We start from the raw sequence: 22,936 nt of genomic DNA, 5'->3' as shown, positions 1-22,936 counted from the left end.
AAATCAATGTTATTTAATTTAAATGTAAATTTAAATAAAATTAAACATATTGTATATAATTGATACATTTACTCTCCATTCTGTATAGCCAATATTTTTTATACTTTGGTCATATAAAAGTAACTTTGAGACAGGTTCTCTGGGTCACACTTATGGCTTTGAGACTACCCGATGTAAATGATAAAAAGCATTATTATTTTTTTCGACAGTGCAGGTAGTCCTTGACTTACAACAGTTCATTTAATGACTGTTCAACATTTCAACAGCACTGATAAAAGTGACTTTTGACCATTTTCCACACTTACAATCGTTGTGACATTCCCATGTTCATGTCATTAAAATTCAGATGCTTGGCAACTGACTCATATTTATGACAATTCTGTGATCACCATTTGTGACCTTCTGACAAGCAAAGTCAGTGGGGAAGCCAGATTCACTTAACAGCTGTATTACTAACTTAACAACTGCAGTGATTCACTTAATAAACATGGCAAGGAATGTCATAAAATGGAGCAAAATTCATTAAACAAATGTCTCACTTAGCAACAGAAATTTTGAGCTCAGTTGTGGTCTTAAGTCAAGGACTACCCATACATGCTTTCACAATGTTTTTCTGTCAGCTGAACATAGTTCATGAACCATCTTTAGATGTCCTTTAGGAACCCAGTAAGATTTCTATTGGATTGCCTGCTTTCACTTGCGAAAAATGAACAACTGTTCAGACTCCAGTTCATAACCTGTGGCAGAGATTATAAGAACCAACAGTTATTCTACCTCAGGATGGGATGGTAGAGCAGTGGTTCTCAACCTTTTTAATGCTGCGACCCCCAACTGGTTGTAAGTCAAGTACTACTCAACCGGTCGTAAGTCGAGGACTACTCAACTGGTGCAGCACCGTTTGCAGAATGGGACTTCTGGCGGGCTCAGCAGGGCAGAGACAGCCTGGACAATTCCTATTGGCTTTTGAAAGCCAATAGAATTAGACTCTATTCAAGAGAGTCTAGTCTATTGGCTTTCAAAAGCCAATAGAATAAAAGGGAGTAGCACAGCTAAGGAAAAGGGGAAAAAAATGGCGGACTGCGTTGTTTGGCAACCCCCATGAAATGGTCGTTCGACCCCAAATGGGGTCCCGACCCACAGGTTGAGAACCACTGTGGTAGACAAATGTAAACCAATATTTGGAACAGTGTGTATAGGCACCTGTCAAGTTGACTGACTAACAAGTCACAGACATGGCACTATGACCTATCAAATGGGTTATTTCTATCACTGGTTTAGGGTTTTTCTGAAAAAAATATTAAACCCATGTCCAGAAATAACCATAGAATAGCGGGCAAGATTATACGCGTCCTTGACTAGCGCAGGTCCATTGCTTATGACATACCACATCAAAAAATATCCATGGACTGCAGTATAATAAGAATGGAATAGACAGGATGGGATCACCCTACTGTAATAATAAAAGGGATGACCACATAAGTCCCCTTGCTGCTAGAAGCAACAGATAAAAATTACAATGTACTCAGTGGTGACCTAACCAGCAACCCACAACTAGCAGAACATGGATTTGTCTCCTAGTTTAAATGTACCCTTCTAAGCAGCATAGAATTACTGCTTTGTAAAGAATGATAAACCTTATCATTCAAAAGAGCATTTTAATCATGCTTATAAGGAATCTGCAAAATATGTGACAAGTCTTGGAAAGTATAATGAGGTGTTATACTGACATACCTTGTCAACCTTGCAAAGTGATATCTATGCAGGTTCTCAATCATCCAGATCACAATTGTCCAAAAAGGCAACTGGACTTTCCTGTATTTTTTTCTTGAAAACATTTTGCTTTTCATCAAGAAGTTTCTTCAGATTTCCAGAACTGAAGAAGCTTCTTGAATGAGAAGGAAACATTTTCAAGGAAAAAACCCCAAAAATGTCCAGTTGCCTTTTAGAAAAGCATCTTTCAGACTTGCAAAGTGATCTAGATAAGAAACTTCAGAAATACAAACTCTGTTGTAAGGTTATATTAGCAAAATCTTGCAGTTCTGTTACAGTTGAAAGTACATTTCTCCCCATTCAGCTATACAGTCCAAAAAACTAATAAGGGTCCCTTAGGAGAGGTCACATTCCTTTTGTAAGATCAGCTGTCTTTTGTCCGATCATTGTCTAATCTATGACATTTACGTCTGTTTTTTAAATTCATTTCCATGTACTATCATATAATCTCTACAGAACTAGATATTTTATTCATTTCTGCCACCAGATGCAAATAAGTATGAGAAACAAGTATCAACCAATGCAAACTGAGTAGATCCCACCATATCAATCACTACAGATAGTCTTCAAGTTATGACTACGAAGAGGACCACAATTTCCATTGCCAAGCAAGGTGGATGTTAAGTTAGCCATGCCAAATTTTATAACTTTTCTGCCATTGTTGTTAATCAAATCACTGCAGTTGTTAAGTGAATTGTGTGGTCATTAAGCAAAACCATTGACTTTGCTTTTCAGAAACCAGCTGGAAATGTTGCAAATAATGATCTTAGGATGCTGCAACTGTCCTAAATACATGCGTTTCCAACTGCCCAAAATTTGATCACATGACTTTGTGGATGCTGCACAGTTGTGGGTACAAGGACTGGTTGTAAATCACTTTTTTAGTGATTTGGTTATAAAGTTGCCATTATAACTTTGAATGGTCACTAAATGAATGGTTGTAATCTGAAGACTACCTTTATGTTATTGTTGAGTGCATCAAAGCAAAAACAATTGGGAGAAAATGAAAACCAGAAAACAATGCTTTATATTGGGACATCTTTAAGATGATTCAGGATAGGTTAGTGCTGAGACAAAAATGTGAGAATCTCACATAAAAAAGCAGGTCAAATGCCTGATGATAGGAAAGCTTGAGGTTCAGCCCACTAATAGTGTTATTTTAAAATCGTTTTTTGCATTACAAAAAGAAAAAAATGTAGAATTAGAGTCTCAAGAATTACATCTACATAATGTTAGTCTATTAGAATGGATATCTTGTACAATATAGAGTAGGCATATGACAAGGTATAAGCAGCATGTTTGACCAGGTAATGGAACAACAGCAAAGGTCCAAATTGATGGAGTTGTTTGGAGACTGTTATTTGGACCAGAGTGAATGTAAAAGTTCCTTAATGGCTAAGTTGCCAGCAAATTTTGCTTAGAAAATTACAAATTAGAAAATGCTCAAAGGAAAAAAGTAACTAATTACTTAAGATCAATCCATTTTTCCCTTGCCTCCAGTTGCAGGGAAAGAACAAAGAAGGCAGGTAGATTACATTGTTAGAAAAAAAATAGAAAAATAAAGCAACTAGAAAACATGTTTGGGAATCTGCTTCTCTCCAGAAATCTGACATGGGAAAGTAGCATACCTGTTGGCGTGTTTACATTGTATTCCTCAATGGCCAATGTGTAAATAAAAATATATATATCAGTATAATACTGATACAAATAATTCATGGTTGAATTTTGGCACTGAAAAAATAGGCTCCTCTGGCTCAGATAGCCTATAATGCTACTTTTTTCTAATCTGGTGATACACTCCCAGCATACGACTACAACTGTTACGATTTCCAGCTACTAGACTAGGTTATAATGTTGCTGCTTAGCCCATCTCTGGAATGCCAGTTTTGTGAGATCTAGCAGGTTTATTTCTCTGAACACAGACCCATATGCAGCCCAAACAATCCAAGATTTTCAAAAGTAAATAGAAATGAAGAAAAATGACCCACTGGGATTGAGAAGATTTATGACCCCAGTGTGCTTTCTGGCTACTGGGAAAATTCAGAAAGATAGGGAATGGCTTCTCAGTTGAGGTTGTTTTATCAATAACAACAGAAGCTGCAGAAGTCACAGCAGTGATTATTTTTTAAAAGAGTAAATGTGTCATCTTATAATCCTTTGTCAAGAAGAATTAGCAGAAATTATGGAAATGGTCCAGCCACCAGAGCAGGTGGACAACCTTTCAGAAGGCAGAAAAAGATGACATCACTCTCTATTAATTCCTCATTATCAATGCAATCTCAGGGCACATTTTCCGTTCAATTACTGAAGTGCCTTTTCTATGTTATAATTCCTCAAGTACTTATAGTTTAATTAGATTCCTCAAGTACATCTAGTTTAGATAGCATGTTTCATTTTGTTGTTCTGTAAATTAGAGTTTATATCCATTACCTAAAAAAGATTGCAGGTGTCTATAATTCCAACATATCTCTCAGCTCTGAGTATTCTGAAGAACACAAAGTGAAGTTTTTTTATCTGCTTTTCATAAGCATATTGTTGTTATACATGGAACTGCCATCCTGGATAATAAAATTAAGGATAATGGAAGACACATTAACATTTGGATAACTTGACTCTCAGATAACCAGAGGTCATATGACAGCCATTCTGCTATTTGATCATCAAATATCTTCGTGGAAAAAGTTGTTTACCAATGTTTTATTTATACAAGCCAAGTAACAAGCTCTTTGCAAGATTTATTATTTATAGTGCATGAGTCTGCACAGACAACTCTCACTTTCATTAAGGGTATCATGACATTTGGATCATTTCTTAAACCTCTTTCTTCTCCTTTTGTATCTACAGAATACAATACAGACTTTGATATCTGAAAGTTTAGGATCCAGGAAAATGTCCTTTCCCATATAGACACTTTGAAAATATAATTGTGAAACTTGGACTGCAAAAAAGTAATTGCTTAGTATTTGTTTACTTAATACTCCAAGTTAGAGGATAAAACAGTCTTGAGGGAGAAGCTCTTGGGAAATACTGTTTTTTGGTGTTATTAACAACTGTGAAAAGAAAATTTTCCTGCAAATATCACGAAGTGCTATTACAGTACAGGCACCAAAGCAGCAAAGATCAAATGAACAGGACTCTGTGTTTGCATTCCACTGGGGCATTCAATCAGCTCAAAAATTTCTCATTTTGTCTAGCTTGCTGTCAACCTGAGAATGAACAGATTCATCCATGATTTGTTTATGGGATCACTAGAGACTAAAGCAAACAAGCAAAAGAGCTCCATAGCAACCAGAGAGAGGCCAGTTACTTGTCTCTGACAATTCAGAGTGAGTGCAAATAAAAAAAAAAATCCATATTCCTGATGACTTTTTCTGTTGTACTTTTGCACAAGTGGAATGAAACCCATGGTTGGCTTCACACTAAGACATAATGCAATTGGGAAGCTTTAAACTTATATGTGAATCCAGATGGTTGGGGAATCTTCCATTAACCTAATTTTCATAGTGTAGCAAATTGATGAAGAAAACACCATACTTACAAAAAAGTGGAAAGTATCATCCTTGTTTAGTAAACAGTACATTTATTAACAACTAATTTCCATTTCAGCTCAAACCCATTTGGGGTATCTAGAAACTGGTACTTGGACCCAAGGTTAATTATGAGTTTCCAGTTTCTATTTCCAGAAATCAAAAATTCAGTAAAACACTGAAGATTCACACTTAAAGATGCACAGATGTTCATTAAGCTTAGATAGTGTTGGGAGAATTTCCCTGGGTCCCTTCCAGGCAGGGAGGCAATCAAGATGTGAAGGCTGGCTGCTTTTGGAAAGGAAGTTTATTATTATTCTAAAAACAATACAAGGTTTGCTTTTGGGACCCTGGACTGGCACATGAGCAAGATTTTTATAGGATTCTAAGCTTTTATTAGTAATGTGAGTAATATATGATTTTATTTTAAAAAAAAACCAGAAAACCCATGGCTTTCTATGGTTAGAGGAAATACTTTGCTTGTTATTTCCTTTATCAGAAAAGATCTTCCTGGCCAGGTACATGGTGTAAAGAAAATAGGCACAACTGTTAAAACTCACATGCCTTTTAAATGTTGATTGATTCCAGAGCTGCTTGTAAGCATTCTGTTGCTTTTTAGAAAACCTTGTATTTTATGAGTGGAAACAGGTTTGACTTCAGATCAGAAGGCTGTTAAAAGGAGGGAGTGCAAATCAGAGGCTTTTTAACTTCTATCAATAATTATCAAATAATCTCAGAGTCAGAAAAGTGAGAACAAACTTCCTCTTTAAAACAGTGTTCCCCAATCTGGTGCTCCCCAGATGCCAATGATTTCGACTGTCATCCTGAATGTAGATTGTGAGGGTTGAAGTGATAATGTTGGATTCCCTTGAGAGTCAGGAAGGTTTCATTCAAAAAAAAAATCATTTTTTTAAAAAAGGTATCTTGCTTAATAAAGTATTGTTAACAGATCAAGCCCTGGCATCTTTTCTGCACATTTTTATTTCCACAAATAAAACAAGCAACTCACAGGCATGCTTCCCTGAACGTTTTGGAAGAGTGAGGTTTTTTTTTTTTTAAGTGAAGTATTTCAAGGGCATATTGACTGAATGAATGAACTGTTTCATTTCATTTTATTTTGTTTAGAGAGCAGCGTAGGTATAGGCAATGCTTTATTCTTACTGTGAAAAGTTCTCTCCTGGGGTTAAAAAAGCATCAATAAATCTTACAAAAACTAAGTGAGGAGCAAAAAAATGCCACTTTCATCAGCAACAAATTGGAAAATGAACAAGAAAGGAGAAGGAATACCGGTTGTTTACCTTATATGATCTCTTTGGCCTCTTTACCATATTTAGTCCTTCCTAGTGTGACTTCAGCTATCTGGAGCTCCCAAAACAGGGTCATATAGCAAACTCCTCAGATTTCTCTGTGCCTTTAGCAGATCTACAACCTGTGGCTTACTACTGCTTGAATCCATTAGAATGTGAAGCATTTGATTGCATTTCACAAAAATACTCTGTTACTACTCACTATAACAATTTCTCTATGCAGAAATAAATTTTGATATTGCCAATTTTTCAGGAAAATTTCTCCTTCCTAATGCAGAGTTCCCCAGGAGGGGAGGGTTCAGCGTAAGCAGTTGGCAAGTGCGTACACACCTCCCTTTGTGCGCCACAAGCATGCACACTCACCACTTGCACAAATGGAGCGTGCACTCACACGTGTATGCATGCTGCTCGCACAAGTGAGGATGAACACGAGCACGTGCTTACCTGAGAGTTCCGCAGCCTGATTCCGAACAGCTCATAGCCCAGTAGTGGGCCCCAGCCCTGGGGTTGGGGACCCCTGTCCTAATGAACTGAAATACAGAGAGGGGGAAAATATTGATATAATAAATAAGCTGTTTGCCTTATAGTTGAACATTATTTTGCATTAAAATTATTGCTGAGTGACATTTAGAGCATTATGCAATTCTATTTTATACTTCTTTCATTTAGTTTTGGGGAAAGCAGTCACTAAATGGTACAAATCTGCCATGACTATTTTATTGCTCATCAGTTCCTTGGCTTATTGTGATGCTACTGAGAATACTTATTTTTCCCATGACTGTGCTAGAATCTCTCTATCCATTTATATCAAGTCCTTTTCTAAAGAAAGTCAAATTTATATCTTGAGTACAGTTTATGTAATGAATCCCTAGAGAAAATGTCTTTGTTGCTCCTTTTAAGGAATTAAATATGAATGGAATAGTATTTGTAGTTGTATATTTATATATTTGAAAAATTCTATATTTGAAAAATGTAACTTACAGGAATTGACTATGTCAGGGCTTTTCAGCCAGTGGTACGGGTACCACCTGTGGTACATTGGCACCTTGCAAGTGGTACGCGACCATCCCAGAAAAATGGTAGTGGGGGAGGGGAATGAGCTGAACAGATGGCAGTACCGCACAAGCCTGAACGAGAGATGGCTGGACCTGCAGGGCTGTCAGGGCTCAGCGGAAACGCCAGGATCAGCGCTTCTTTAGGACTGTCAGGGCGCAGTGGAAGCATCAGGATCAGCGCCAGGCTCCAGCTGGAGCTCGGCGCTGACCCTGGCGCTTCTGCTGAGCCCAGAAGAAGCGCCAATCAGCTGGAATGTTGTAGCATCTCCAGGGTCTTGTGATTTACATGCAGATGCTTGGCAACTCATTCATATTTATGATGGTCACAGTGTCTCAGGGTCATGTGAAGTGACCAAAACCTGCTGCAACCATCCAGCAGACAGGAATAAAAACCAAACACCCCCCCCACCCCATCCCTGCTGCCAATCCTCAACAGAAATGCTCACAATGAAAACCTGGGACAGGAGGAAGAGCACCCCTGGGTAGGCAGGCAGGTGTCTTGCTCGGCTGTGGCTTGGGAGGCCCTTTTTTCAGTGCCATTGTAACTTCGAACAGTCACTAAGCAAACTGTTGTAAGTCAAGGACTACCTGTACTTCATCACGTTTTTCTTTTTTCTTTTGGTCAGCTAGGCGACTGGTGGTACTCGGATATTGCCATATCCTAAAAGTGGTACAATGGGTAAAAAGATTGAAAAGCCCTGATCTATGTGTAAGTATGCAGTAATTAGTATGTAAAAATGTAAAGTCTGTCAAAAGGGGTCCTGAAAAGAACATGGAGCTGCTACTAGTTGTAACCATACTCAGTTGGAATATGCTTTCCTATAACATAAATCCATTATTCTCTGTCCTGTACTCTGGAACAACAGAAGACAGGTCTTAACATTCTTCAATGTGTCATTGTGTCATTATTTCAGATAACTGAGGAATGCTACCATCTTTTCCATTATTCTTTTTTCTAAGGCTGAGCACACTTTGAAACTTAGTTTTTAATCCACTGATTATCCTTAGTGTCTGAAACTCTCTTCACAAAAAACTGTTCATGCTGTGGTGTCACCAAACAGGAACACCTGTTTAATTGACCTTCCATTTATGACACTTTGCATGGACTCCAGATGCCAATTTAGGCAAGATGAGGAAGAGAAAAATATTCTGAAAATAAAAATAGCTTGGTGCTATAGTATTTTAATTCCACAATTGGAATTTTGTCCTCTTTCCTTTATGAAACTAAATCTGCTTTGTTTTGCTGCAAAGGCAAAAGATGAAACAATGTAGAAGAAATATCAGAACAAATGTAGGAAGCTAATGTTCTGTTTATTAGGAACAGGCCGCCATACCATGGAGAATACTTTGTTAGGCAAGGAGTCTGGAGACTCTTCTTTTGCTACTATGGCAACCTATCAGTATCTTTTATAATACCCTGTGGATAGTCTTTTTTAGGTATACAGGTTGTCCTTGACTTATAATCAAAATTGGGACCAGAATTTCTCTTGCTAAGCAAGGTCATTGTTAAATGAAATGTGTCCAGTTTTACAACTTTCTGCCATAGTTGTAAATCAAATCACTGAAGATAAGTTGAATCATACAGTCAAGTAAGCAAATCCAATAAGTAAATTCCCTCATTTACTTTGCTTGTCCGAAATGAGCTGGGAAGATCGCAGAGGATGACCACAATGCCCCTAGCTAAATAGTTATAAATTCATGCCAGTTGCCAAGCACCTGAATTTTGATCACGTAACTGTGGGGATGCTGCAACAGTTGTAAGTGCGAGGTCAGATTGCAAGTAATTTTTTTCAGCAGTTGTAACTTCAAACAGTTGCTAAATGAATGGATGTAAGTTAAGGACTATCTGTATTTACAATGAAATTCAAACAGTTAAGACAACAACTCCACTCATCTGTCTTTCTCATATGTATACTTCATATTAAAAAAAACTGGGAGAGACACTGGAACAAGAACCGACAGGAACTTGCATCAAATGAAAAGTGATTAAGAAATATATATAGGATTTTTTTTTTAGATAGTAAAAATTTCTTTTCTCAAAAGTACATTTTTAGCCTGAAAAAAGTAAATGATGACATTTGGAAATATAGTAGCCAATTCCAGCAGCTTAGCCAGGAAGCTTATTTTCTAGAAAAGAAAATAATGCAATGATGATGCAGTTAGGAAAAGATTACATTATTTAAAACTAATATAATCTAAAACCTTCTAATTATAACTCATTTCACATGAATTCCTTCTAAAATGTGTGATCTTCAAGAAGCGTTTTTTTTTTTTTTTACATTTATTCCATCAGAAGATGCTCTTAAAAATAAAAAAGGCATATGTTACAAAAGAGGTGGTAGATCACATTATTTGTAAGGCTGCTTTTAATGAATGATTTCTCTCATCTTTCTGTTTTTTCTATTGTTGTTTCCTGTATAAGAACAATTTGTATTGAAGAGGGCAGTCATAACCATGCAATTGTCATTTTTCTTTTGCATCTTGGCTTTAGTAGCTGCAATACCTAAAGTCTAGCTGGTTCAAAACTGCCCTTTAAATGTGATCATTGGTTTGCTTCCTCTATCATTGTTACTTTTTGTCTGTCCCAACCAGATTTAGAGGTATGGTTACGTGCTCCGTAGTGTAATCTTAAACTATCTACATTTACCATGTACAGAATTAATGCACATTTTAAACAAAATGGAGGAAAATTATTCAGTGATCTTCAAGTAGAAATTTCTTTATGCTTACCTTAATTCATCCTTTTCATACAATTCCATAAGCACACACACACTTTGCAAGTTCCGATGCAAAACAAAAATTGCCTAAGATTACATGTAAAATGTCTCTTCCATCCTCTAATACAGGGGTCCTCAACCTTGGCAACTTTAAGACTTGTGGACTTCAACTCCCAGAATTCCACAAGTGTTAAAGCTGCCAAGGTTGAGGACCCCTGTTCTAACAAAAAAATATAGCTTTTCTATAGTTTTTATTTTCAGAAATCAGAATAGAGTCCAGCTGGAAGGGACCTTGGAGGTCTTCTAGTTCAGCCCCCTGCTCAAGCAGGAGATCCTATACCATTTCAGACAAGTGACTGTCCAGTCTCTTGTTAAAAACTTGCAGTGATGAAGCACCCACAACATTTGAAGGCAAGCTGTTCCACTGGTTAATTGACTTGACAATTCCAGGTTGCTTCTTTCCTTGATTAGTTTCCATCCATTGTTTCTTGCCCTGCCCTCTGGTGCTTTGAAGAATAGGTTGATCTCCCCCTTCTTTGTAGCAGCCTCTGAAATACTGCAATACTGCTATCATGTCCTCGCCCCAATCCTTTTCTCTAGGTTAACCAAACCCAAATCCTGCAATATGTTTTAGTCTCCAGGCCTTTAATCATCTTAGTTGCTATTCTTTACACTTTTTCCAAATCTCAACATCTTTTTTGTAACATGGTGACCAAAACTGGATGTGGTATTCCAGGTGTGGCTCTATTAAGACTTTATAAAGCTCTACTAATACTTCATGTGATTTTGATTCTATGCCTGTTTATACAATCAAGGATTGTATTAGCTTTTTTGGCTGCTGCCGTACACTGATGGCTCATGTTTAAGTGATCGTCCACCAGAACTCCAAGGTCCCTCTCACAGTTACTGTTTTTGAGCCAGGTTTCACCTAATCTGTATTTGGACCTTTGGTTTTTTTCTGCCCGGGTGTAAGATCTGGCTTTTCTCCACATTAAATTTCGTTTTGTTGGATAGGGCCCATTGTTCAAGTCTGTAAAGATCTTTTTAGATTCTGAGGTTGTCTTCTGGGATATTGGCTATTCCTGCCAGCTTAATATCACCTGCCAATTTGTTAAGTTCCCCTTCTATTCCCTCTTCTAAGACATTTATGAAAATATTTAAAAGTACTGAGCCTAAGACAGAACCTTGTGGTAACCCACTGCTTACTTCCATGTAGATGTAGTGCCACTAAGGACTACTTGTTCAGTCAGTGACAAATCCATCTGGTGGTGATGCTGGCTATCCCAATTTTTCTCGCTTTCATTTTCTATAGCTTTTATTTCTGTGAGCAGAAATAAAAATCTTGATTGTTCATATTAAATGTTAAGTTAAAAATACCTTCAAAAATTTGGTTGAAATGCAGCACACTTATCCCATACATTATTTTCCGCTCAGTAGTATATAAATATATATTCTTAGTGGTTCCTTTGGTTGTTTATCAAGGGTTGCTCAGGGAAAAGATACACAGCAGAAAATAATTCTTGAAAGGAAGCTTGCACTGACCTCTGTTGAGCTCTTGAAATAATTAAGTCACAATAGGGAGAGTTATTTATTGATGCATTTCTGAAAAAAGCTATGTAAGTGTTACATTTAGCCTGAAGCTAAGATAAAGGGAACACTCAACAGTATACAAAAACACAAAAAAATGAAAAATATATATTCTTTCTTCCTAAAAGGCTGGATATAGTTAATATGTGAAAATTAAAATCTCATTAAAAGGGTTTAAAGTAATCTAAAAACTACAATGGTAGAATCTACTACAGAATAAATATCCCTTTAGTAGGTCTAAGAGATCGCAAGTTCTTTGCTTAAGAACATAATCAGACCAGAAATTCATCTAGTTCAGTATCCTGTACCCATAGCAAACAACTAGATATAAACAAAAGCCAAAAATATGATATTAACAATTATATTTTCTGCTTGCAATTAGATTCTAAGATATTCTGTCTTGTCATTAGTACTGACAAGTGTACCTTCTATTAACGTGGTTGCCATTACTGTATCTTGTTATATCATAACTTTTTCAGAAGCCATATAGATTCTTTTTCAACAAGGCTTTATCCTTATGGGTTATTTGATTTTTAATATTCAATTTATTAAAGCCAGTTTAGTCTAGTGGTGAAGGCAGCAGGCTAAAAAGCAAATGACTGTGAGTTCCAATCTTGCCTTAGCCATGAAAGCAGCTGAATGATCTTGGGCCAGTCACTCTCTCTCAGCCCAACCCACCTCACTAGATTGTTGTGAGGAACATAGGAGGAGGAAAATATGTTGGATATACTCACTATCTTGAGTTATTTGTAAAAATAATAAAAGGCTGGATATAAGCAAACAAACATACATTTACATGAAAGGAAAATCATTTTTACTTTTAGCTGAAATGTCTTTAATTTCATTTTAGATGAAATGTCTTTAATTCATTGAGAACTAAGTAATATAAATATTTAACTTTCTTTTTTATAACATTCTTTTTGGAAAGGAGCTGGATGCTTATTTTTAAATCCCCTTTTTAAACTGAGTTACAGTCACCGGCTAATCAAGGATTCCTGGAATGAGCAAGTATTGGAGTCAAGTTCCAATTACTCTATCATATGTCACGCAAGGTAGTATTTTGCACAAGTTTATTGGTTTTGTAATTGTGCGCTTTAGCCAGAAAAATTCAAAATCCTCTGCATTTATGTTCCCCTAGAGTTAGGCTAAAAGGAAATATCCTCAATAAGAAAACTAAGAACTCCCCAGGTGGATGGATGGGGATAATTCCATAATTAAAGCTTTGCAGGCCCGACAAAGGAGGATTGCAACTGTTCTCATGGTCCTGGAGTTCAGGTTTACACTGTCATTATTAAAAATGATTCTAGCCAACAGAGGCAACCTTTAAGAAATCCAAAATATTTTACAGAAATGTATTGTGCTTTATTTATACTTGGAGATTTCTATCTAGAAGTTAAGAGTTTTATTGAGATCTCTGGAAAAGTGGGCTAAGAGTTAAAACCCACAGGGAAAAAAAGTTGGGTATTAAGGAATTATTTGGTTCCAAAAATCTGCAGATTATCTTTCAAAAATATAGATTAGACTACATTCTAGAAAGTTTAGAGTTAATTAATGAGGGTAGGGTGAAATATAACTCCATACTCCCTGTCAGATATTGGGGAGAGATGCAAAATTACAAGAACTAACAGTGCAGAATGAAAACCTGAAAAATGCTTCTGTTGTTTATGATAGTCCTCAGGAATTCCTGGCACAAAAACAGCCATTGTGTGAACCTTCTCCTTGATAATAAAAAAAAGGATCCAGTAAATAAGATAGGAGGTTCAAGAGCTTTTATAAATGTCAATTGAAATAGAATGCTCTAATTTGGACCAATAGCTGACCCTATATGGAAAGGTCAAAATGGCAGTTCCCACCAATTCTTTGCAAGCTGATGATTGGTGGGGAGGAAATACCTAGAAAACTGGGGCTGTTGTATTGGAAAAAGGGAACTTATTTGTAGTTAACTGTCTGTTCCAGATAAGGAATTCTAGATGTAGAAAAGCCCTTTCAATGATGGATGATGGAAGAACAAGTCACCCACTGTAGCCAATCTCCATGGTTTCCTTAGCGGATCCTCAGTTCTCTATAAAGAAATGCCTATTTGCAGAGTTAGAGGTCTGGTTCCTAGAGAGAGCTAATGATGGTACAGCTGGAGCACCTTGAGGCAGGGAAAAAAGATAAAAGGTTCATAGTATAGTGGTACCTCCGTACTCAACTGCTTTGAAACTCATCAATTTGGTATCAACACAATTTTGATGAGAAATATTTTGTCCCAGTACTTGTCATTTGTTCAGTATTCAATGCACAAACTAGAACCTGTCAGTGTCGGTTGCCTTGCTACCCTTTCCAGTCCAAAGGGTGATGCTTTAGTCATGTGGTAACACTTGCCCTGAGTACATCCCCTTGCAGTCTTAGTTTCTCTGATCATTTTGTATATGTTTGTGCTTTTTTTCTTATTAGTGCAGATAAAGTGAAGTTTTAATCTAAGTATTTGTTAATTTTTAGGTTTATTTCTCATGTAAAGTTATGATATACAACCCTATCTTTTTGCATATTGCCTTAAAATATGCATTGTCTTTTGTATAGGAATGCGTTAAATTTACATACATTATTCCTTATGGGAAAATTTGTTTAGTACTCATCATTTTTGATACTCATTGCACCTCCCAATTACCGAGATACCACTGTACTTCTACTTACTTACTATTTAATTTACCTGGCCTCCCATCTCACAGAAGTGATTCAGGGCAGCTTACAAGATTAAAAACTAACCAACTTCCTACCCTCTCAAACATAAACCTTCCCTCCCCCATATCCAATGATAAACTATTAATTCCCAATAATAGCCAAACTTATCTTCCCCCAAGTCATATGCCTGGAGGAGTGGACAGATTTCTTTCAAAAGCCTTACCTACTGTAATGAGTGGGAGCAGCAATCCACTATCATTTACCCTTCTCCACCACAGGGAAAGATGTACCATTATCATTTACAATTACTTAAACACATTCAGTTCATAAGATCAAGAATGTTTTTTTAAAAAGACAATGCCACTCTTTATTTTTAAACTTTAATTGTAGAAAAATTATTCAATTAAAATGCATATAACATTTTGAGGAGGTTATACAGGTGTGTTAAATAATAGTACATTATCTTTTCTGTAGTATCTTATGGATTCACAGTGGTTTTAACATGAGTATGTACTTTTTTAAGTTCTCAAAACTTAGCTTCTTGCAGAGTCCTTTTTATAGCTCAGCTGATAAGGAGAGAATAAAAGTTTTTTTAAAAAAAAGATTTTTGCACAGAACAAAATACAGAAATATATACTTATAAAAGTCTATGGAAATTCTTAGTCATCCAGGTCATAGTTATCCCAAAGGTGCTTTTCATGAGGCAACTGGACTTTTTTGTTTTTCTTTGAAAATGTTTCACTTCTCATCCAAGAAGTTCTTCAGCTCTGATGGTGGGGAATGGAAGGATTTATACTCCTTGCAGACAGCTGATCATTTGTATTCTTTTAGAGCAGGTATGTCAAACTGCCGGATGCTGACCAGTTGCGTCACGCTGAAACCGTGCCTATCCCATTGCCTGCAATGGGGAAAAAGTCGCGATACGTCACATGATGTCACAAGTTTGACATGCCTGTTTTAGAGAGTGGTTGAGACCACCTGGAAGTTTATCTGTGTCGTCAAGTCACCTGAATAGTGCAAATGGGTGTCGAGCTTTCTTGGAACTGCTGAAAGGACTGTGTTGTAGACTGGAGATAAATGATGTTGTGGTACAAATGGGTGTGGACATCTCTCAACAGAGGGGGAGGGATACAACATCATTTATCTCCAGTCTACAACACAATCCTTTCAGCAGTTCCAAGAAAGCTCCATACCCATTTGCATTATTCAGGTGACCCTGATGACACAGATAAACCTCCAGTGGTCTCAATCACTCTCTAAAAGAATGCAAATGACCAGCTGTCTGCAAGGAGTATAAATCCTTCCATTCCCCACCATCCAGTCAAAGCTGAAAAAGCTTCTTGGATGAGAAGTGAAACATCTTCAAAGAAAAACAAAAAGTCCAGCTGCCTCGTAAAAAAACACCTTTGGAATATAGTTATGAAAGCTGTGGACAGAATTATAAACCTGCAATACTGGTAAATAAATGGCAGCTGCAGGGACCAGATATAGTTGGAAACTGAGGACCACATAGAAGTGGGGATTTTTTTTTCTCTTAAGGAAGCAAACACGATTCAGTACATTGGAGTGGGTAGGAAAATTTACAGATGGAAAAGTGATAAGAGGATCAAAACTTAAGAGAAAATTAAGGAAAAATAATACCATAGCATTTTAAAACTTACTTCCTTTTCTTTTTCTTTCTATTGTGTTTTGAAGGTTTTTGGGCATGCAGTTCTTTGAATGTTATCTCTTCTTCTACTTCAATGTCCATTTTGTGATGATCAAAGTCTAATTTAAAAGAAGAGAAGAAATTGTTCAAGTTGTCATCTCAAAAACCATATGCTCGTTATCATATATCAATATCTGGCTGTAACTAAAGGGGGGAACCCTTTGCAATAATACAATGATATTTGAAATTATAATAGAATTGATATCTTCATTCTGCCAATCACCCTTTTTCCAAGACATATTCATTAAACATTAACAAATGAAGTAAAACTAGCACTTCTTAAACGGCTTCATTCAGAAATGAGTGGTTTCCATTGTACATAAGGGTAGTCCTCGACTTACCACTGCTTGTTCAGTGAAATTATGACAGAGTTGAACAAAGTGACTTACAAAGCCTACCCAAGGTTATGGATATTGCAGTGCCCCACAGTCACTTTAAGAAAACATGGGTGTTTGGCAATTTGTTCAGCCTTATGACCAACAGCAAGGACTCTGCAGTGGCCCCTCAGTTTATCTCCCCCTCCTCCAATCCCACTGAGTCCACACAGGCCTTGGGCCTGTTTTCCTGCTTTTCTGGATCCCATACCCTCCTCTCCATTCACCCACTCCATCATGGATTAGTCACTTATTTTTTCGATAGATCTTTTAGAAACAGTTACTCCCCCACATGCCCTACCACATAATGGAGGCTGCATCCTGAAAGCAGGTGCCATTCTGGAAGTGTCTACAATTCATTCCAAAATGGTGTCCAGTTCCAGGATGGTGCCATATAGCCTCCACTGTATAAGAGAGGCAGTCAGGTGAATTGGCATCTCCCCTTCCCGAATACAATTTCTGGTCTCCATATGACAGTATAGTGGAGGCTGTATGGTATTGTTTCAGAAGTGTCACAATTCATAGCGGCCAAAATGGCATCCAAGTCTGGAATGGCACCATGCAGTCCACCTATCAAGGAAAGCCACACAGCAGAGTGGCTGCTTCCCTAAGATTTACAGAAAAAGTTAATGGCTGATCCATGATGGATTTCCACTGATAGGCTAATACAAGAAATGGAAAAACTGTATGACTGATCAAAAATAGTGTAAAGCAAGACCACTATATGATATATACTAGACACAAAAAAACATAATACTTAACAAGTTTGTTTAGGGTAATCAATAAAAGAAAACATTTCTACTTGAACAAATTTAATATTATATGGTAGGACTTTTCAAAAGAACAATGCTCACAAAACAACCATCCTCAAAGCACTTAGGCAGATACAAGTGCTGGATTTATGTTGCTGTTTGAAAATCTTTATCAAATTGTCTGTGCATGCACAGGTAGCACTTCCATCAGGACTGCAAGCACAGATGTGCACATGCCATTTAAAACAAAAAACATACCTTCTTCCCTTGTATAGGATTCCATTTTCTCCAGCAACTTTATGGCATTGTCTAAATTAGAATTCAGACTGGTAGCCAACTCAGAAATGATTTTCTTAGCTAAAGTACAAATCAGTGCAACAAATTAGAACAATGGGAATAACAAGAATATTAAAATGTAACATATATAGCAAAGATGAAGAATGGCTTTTCAGATATTATTAAGATAGTGAGCTCATATCCAAGAGATCTAGGTTCCATTTTAATTTGTCACTGACATTTACTATTGGTAATCCTCGACTTATGGCCAAAATTGGAACCAGAATTTCCATTGCAAAGCAAGGCAATTGTTAAGTGAGTTATGCCCAATTTTATGACTTTTTTGCCACAATTGTTAAGCAAATTGCTGCAGTTGTTAAGCAAATCGCTGAAGATAAATGAATTAAGTGGTCATTAAATGAATTCAGCTTCTTCCCCCCCCCAATAGATTTTGCTTGTCAGAAGCTAGCTGGGAAAGTCATAAATAGGGACCACATGATCGTGGGACACTGCAACCATTGCAAATACTATCAAGTTTCCTAATTTTGATCATGTGACTATGGGGATCTGTAACAATCATAAATGCAAAGCCAAATTGTAAGTCACTTTTTTCAGTGCTATTGTAACTTTGAGCAATTGCTAAACAAATGGTTGTAAGTCAAGGATTATATTAGCTATAGTTGACTTTGAGCCAGTCACTATCTTTCATTACAATTTACTTACAAGGTTGTTGTTGTGGAAACCAAAAGTGGGAATCCCTTTATAGCTATTCTGAACTCCTAAAAGAAGTGGCATATAAATGTAATATAATAATAGTATTAAAATTTTAATATATAGGAACTCCTTCCTAAATGACAATTCATTTGGCAACTGTTTGAAATTACAAGAAAAGGGGCTTACAAACAGTGCCCAAAATTACAGCGGAAGTAGCACCTCCAAGATCACATGATTACAATCTGGGTGCTTGGCAATTCCCAAGCGCCCCACAATCATCACCCTTTGCCATCTTCTCTTCTGGCTTCCCCAGAAAGTCAATGAGGAAGCTAGCAAGGAAGGTCGCATGTCTCTGCCACCTGGCTGGTTCCTGGGGACTGGCTGAAAAAAAAATCACTCATTTCAGATCTTTACAACAACTGATATACATGGGAACACCATGACTGGGGTGGTGGAAGTCAATTAGTATGGAAAGAAAAATCTATCTACATATGGTGGTGGTTTACCTACAGCTAAATAGCCATCTGACTTGAAACTCCAGTTTGGACAATTACTGGAATGGATGAAAATGAGTTTCCCTATAACTGTCAGAATATTTAGATCCCTTAATGCCGAAGAATTTTAAATTGCAACCTTTTATTTCTTACTCTGAAAGAAAAAAAAATTTGCTGAGAGAAATAGAAACAATTAAAATGCTTACCATCAGCCCATGCTTTTCTCTTGTAGATGTCTTCCACAGTATCAGAAATCTTCTTAATAATACTTTGGATTTTCCTTTGTACTACTTCTGAATGTTCCTTGGATGCAAAGTCACCTCTGATGCAGGCTTTGTCTCTGATCATTTCCACTATATTCATCCCTCTACATATTGATGGTTCCATCTCATTTTTGAAAAATTCATAGTATCTCCAATAGGATTTTTCTTTATTTTTATGCTCAACCAAGATAACATGGTTTTCAAAAGTTGTTCCAGTAGCAACTTTTTGATTTATTTCCATCATCTCCTCCCTATCAGTTTCTGTTGGAGACACTATCTCTTTAGATTCTTCTGTACGTTCTACCACAGAAACAAAGTTTGCAGGATTTGAGGGAAATTTGACTCCACAAAGATCACATTGTGTTGAGTCAATGTCTGCTCTTTTAAAGATCCCTAATACCATTTCCAAGGAGTCTGGCTTTGGATGTGTAATCCTTTTCCATCTAATACAACAACGCACAAACAGGAAAAGGGATTGTAACCTTTTCTTGGCAGAAGTTTTCTGATGCCGTTTTGATGCTATAGCGGCTAATGGATCTTCTGTGTCTTCAACATCAATGTCTTTATTAAGATCAATTTCTAAATCTTCAAAATAATCTGCCTGCCTGTGATATGCAAATCTGTCCAAGTCAGCAACTTCATAATAGATGCCTCTGACTCCTTTAGAATCCCACCTCCAAGAACAATCAGCTAAAAATTCTTTGTCTCTGCAAAACAGCAACTCCTTGAGTCCTTCAACAACTTCTTTAACCTCAGATGCTTCAATCATGAAATCCACCATCTTGAACAATCTTTCAGGTATTTCAGATGGGTACTGTTTTTTCATTTCTGCAAGGTATTCCTTGATAGAAGGAAATTGCTCAGCTAATGCATCTTTATGCTTCCTACCAAGCACTTGATCAGCATTTATTAACATCACCAAGCAAAGCACCACTGTTCGCTCTGCTTCCCCTGACATGATGAGATCAGGATTACAAAAAGCATCTCTGAGAACATTGAAATTTTCATGTTCATATCCACACAAAACATTGGCTATATACATGAGGTGAAATTTAAATTTCCATACAGCTTGCTTTGGATCCTCTGGCTTATATTCTTGTATAACAGAAAATACGTCTTTTTGTTGAACTCCCCTTGTAAATAAAAAGTCCCAATAATGAAACAGGGCAATGTAGCTCCTGGGCAGACAAAGAGTCATGTTTTCACAGAGACGCATGAGTATGGCACAACCCAAAACAAATTGAAATTCCAGCAAAGTCACTGTATTACCTATGCTTGGAATCAATGGATGAATGCATCTCTTCACCAAGACATTCATGAAACGGTAAAATAGCCATTTACATTGCTCAGGATTTCTATGAATGTACAGCTGATCCATTGAATTCTGCAGCAGTCGAATGAAACACAAATGGGTGTTTACAGCATTTTCTGTGTATCTGTCAGTCATCAACATACCAAATTTGCCTTCTATTCCTTTGAATCTCTTTTTCCTGCTGTCTTCTAATTCTTTGTTATAGTCATCTTCTTCTTTACAAAGAAGGCTCTCAAACTCTGCAGGATAACTAGATGTCAAAGCAAAGACTTGTATTGCTCTTAGCCACAGATCGGTGGATTCTCTTCTGTTTCTGGCAGTTTCATTTTTAAACTCAAACCTGATGTATTCTCTCAGCACTATATTGCAAGAATTAGTAATTCCATAATTCAGGATTTCTTTACAGTCCAATGGATTGCCAGAAACCATTCCCAGATGAAAGCATTTAGGAAACAAAGTATTAATGAGAGACCTGCACAATGCATATTTATCAGCTGTCAACAGTTCATTGATGCCATTGGATTTGTGAAACAAATATTTTGAGAACAATTGCTCTGCTTCTAGCAACAGCCCATTGATTGAAGCCAAGTGCATTTTACACTGAAATACAGATTTTAATTCATCATGTGCCAAAACTTTATGAAAATCTTTACAGGTTTTATCCTTGCACTGCAAGCCTGCAATGAATTTCATGCAAATTCCGGGAAAACTCAGTTCAAATAAATAGCGAATAATGGCAATTAGCCTATTTAATAAATGCTGATTCAGCACACTTTTTACTTCTTTCAAGCTAAGCTTGAACTGGTCACTTTGTTTATTTTCTGTTACTGTATTATCTTCAGGCAAAAGTTCTAGAATACATCCTGCTTCTTTAGGGAAGACTTGCCAAAAATTTCCATCTATTGGCATAATCCCAAAATATTCAAAACATGATTTCACCATTTCTCTTTCTGCATTATTGCCTGCTTTTTGGAAAGCTTTGACCAGCTTCAGAATTGCCTCAGTCCCACAAACAGTCATCTGTAAGATGGCTCCATTTTCTGCTATACAATTTGTGGCTTGAAACAAAGCTTCTACAGCCCCAGCACAGTGATTCACATGTAAAAACATATCAAAGGCTACTTTCAATTTAGCAAAGTCTTTTGTTATAACACCCATCAAATAGGTAGCCTCGGCACTTCCCGATTTCTGGTTTGTTTGCTCAAACAGTTCTAAAGCTTCATTCAAAATGGCTTTTACATCTGCAAGCTTAATAAAGCCTGCTACACCAAGGCGGGCTGCACCAAGTAAACAGGATGCTTGGAAGTCCACTTGATTAGTAAGTTTTGCTGCTTCTAAGAAAAAACCATGCTGTTTCATAAGTTTTGCAGCTTCCTCATCTCTGCCTTCTGCTTTCAACAGATCAGCTGCTTTCTCAATATGTTTGTGTGCTTTCAAGAATGCAAGCTGGTCTTCCGCATCCAGGTGAGAGAGCATCTCCATCATTTTACTGATTTTATTTGTTCGAGAGTATTTTGCAGCAGCTTCCAAATAAAACTGGTCTGCTGTGTATGACAGTTTGAAATCTGGCTGATTTCCTTTTTGTAATATTTCTTCATATCTGAAAGAGATTAACATTATTCATGAAGGTCAGTCACAAAATTGAACTAATTACACAAATTTTAACACAACAGGGAAAGAGAGAGAAGAAATAACATAGTTTCACATATTAAAAAGCACTCATTTTAAAGAGTTGCATTATGTACATGCCTCGAAGTGTTAATGGTTCTCTATGTATTGAAAAATGTAATAAGTAGAACTTCGGAAAAAGGGCTATAAGAAAGAAAAGAAATGAAGGAAACATTGCAAAGGAAAAAATATGAATACTGTATGAAAAGTAACAAAAGACAAACATGCTTGTTTAAATGATGAAGTGAAGAAGGCCATGGATGAGAATGAAATGCATGTAAGAGAATGGTTGCTGTAAAAAATGAGAATGAGAAAAAGATACTGTACGATATGTAAAAAGAAAAAACAATTTCAAACCATGTAGTCCAAAAAAGACATGGAACAGTTAAGGTGAAAAGGGGAAGATAAAATGATTTTTATGAAAATTAGATAGACAGATAGATAGACAGAAACACAGAGAAAAGGACTGCACAAGGGGTCTCCAGTAGAGTGCACAGAATTAAAAATAAAAATTATTTGAAAAGAACTGAAGTAAATAAATACTGGAAATTATATTTTAGAAAATGGTACGTTAATAAATTTGTGACTATGTTTGGCATATCTTAAAGAATGAGATTGATAATAAGCGACATTTGTGAAATGATATGAAATTCATGTCAGGTACAAATGGGTGCAAACCAGATTTCTGCTCTTTATCCAATCATTCAGGAATGAACAAATGTGATAAAATTAGCTGTATGCCTAT

At 36.7% G+C, this 22,936-nt stretch overlaps 1 protein-coding gene across 10 annotated transcripts in view; it reads right to left on the bottom strand.

Annotated features, from left to right (window-relative positions):
- The window catches only part of TRANK1 (tetratricopeptide repeat and ankyrin repeat containing 1), a 101,193-nt gene that overhangs the window by 16,274 nt on the left and 61,983 nt on the right, over window positions 1–22,936 (bottom strand). For 6 of the 10 annotated variants that reach the window (XM_039336894.1, XM_039336893.1, XM_039336897.1 and 3 more), the window contains 4 exons: window positions 19,155–22,123; window positions 17,723–17,821; window positions 16,292–16,397; window positions 15,374–15,528 (listed from right to left, as the gene is read on the bottom strand). In XM_039336894.1, the coding sequence (XP_039192828.1) occupies window positions 15,444–15,528; window positions 16,292–16,397; window positions 17,723–17,821; window positions 19,155–22,123 (3,259 nt within the window). In that variant the 3' untranslated portion in view covers window positions 15,374–15,443. Of the gene's footprint in view, window positions 1–7,048; window positions 7,135–14,994; window positions 15,197–15,373; window positions 15,529–16,291; window positions 16,398–17,722; window positions 17,822–19,154; window positions 22,124–22,936 lie in introns of those variants that run through there. The other 4 variants (XR_005555998.1, XR_005555999.1, XM_039336899.1 and 1 more) reach the window with 3 other exon arrangements.

Source organism: Crotalus tigris, unplaced genomic scaffold (assembly GCF_016545835.1).
Source record: "Crotalus tigris isolate CLP2741 ecotype Arizona unplaced genomic scaffold, ASM1654583v1 scf7180000017666.379230911805:20528666, whole genome shotgun sequence".
In the NCBI taxonomy this organism is placed as follows: Eukaryota; Metazoa; Chordata; class Lepidosauria; order Squamata; family Viperidae; genus Crotalus; species Crotalus tigris.
Note: the sequence above shows the minus strand (reverse complement) of the source record. Positions and strands in the feature narration are given on the sequence as shown.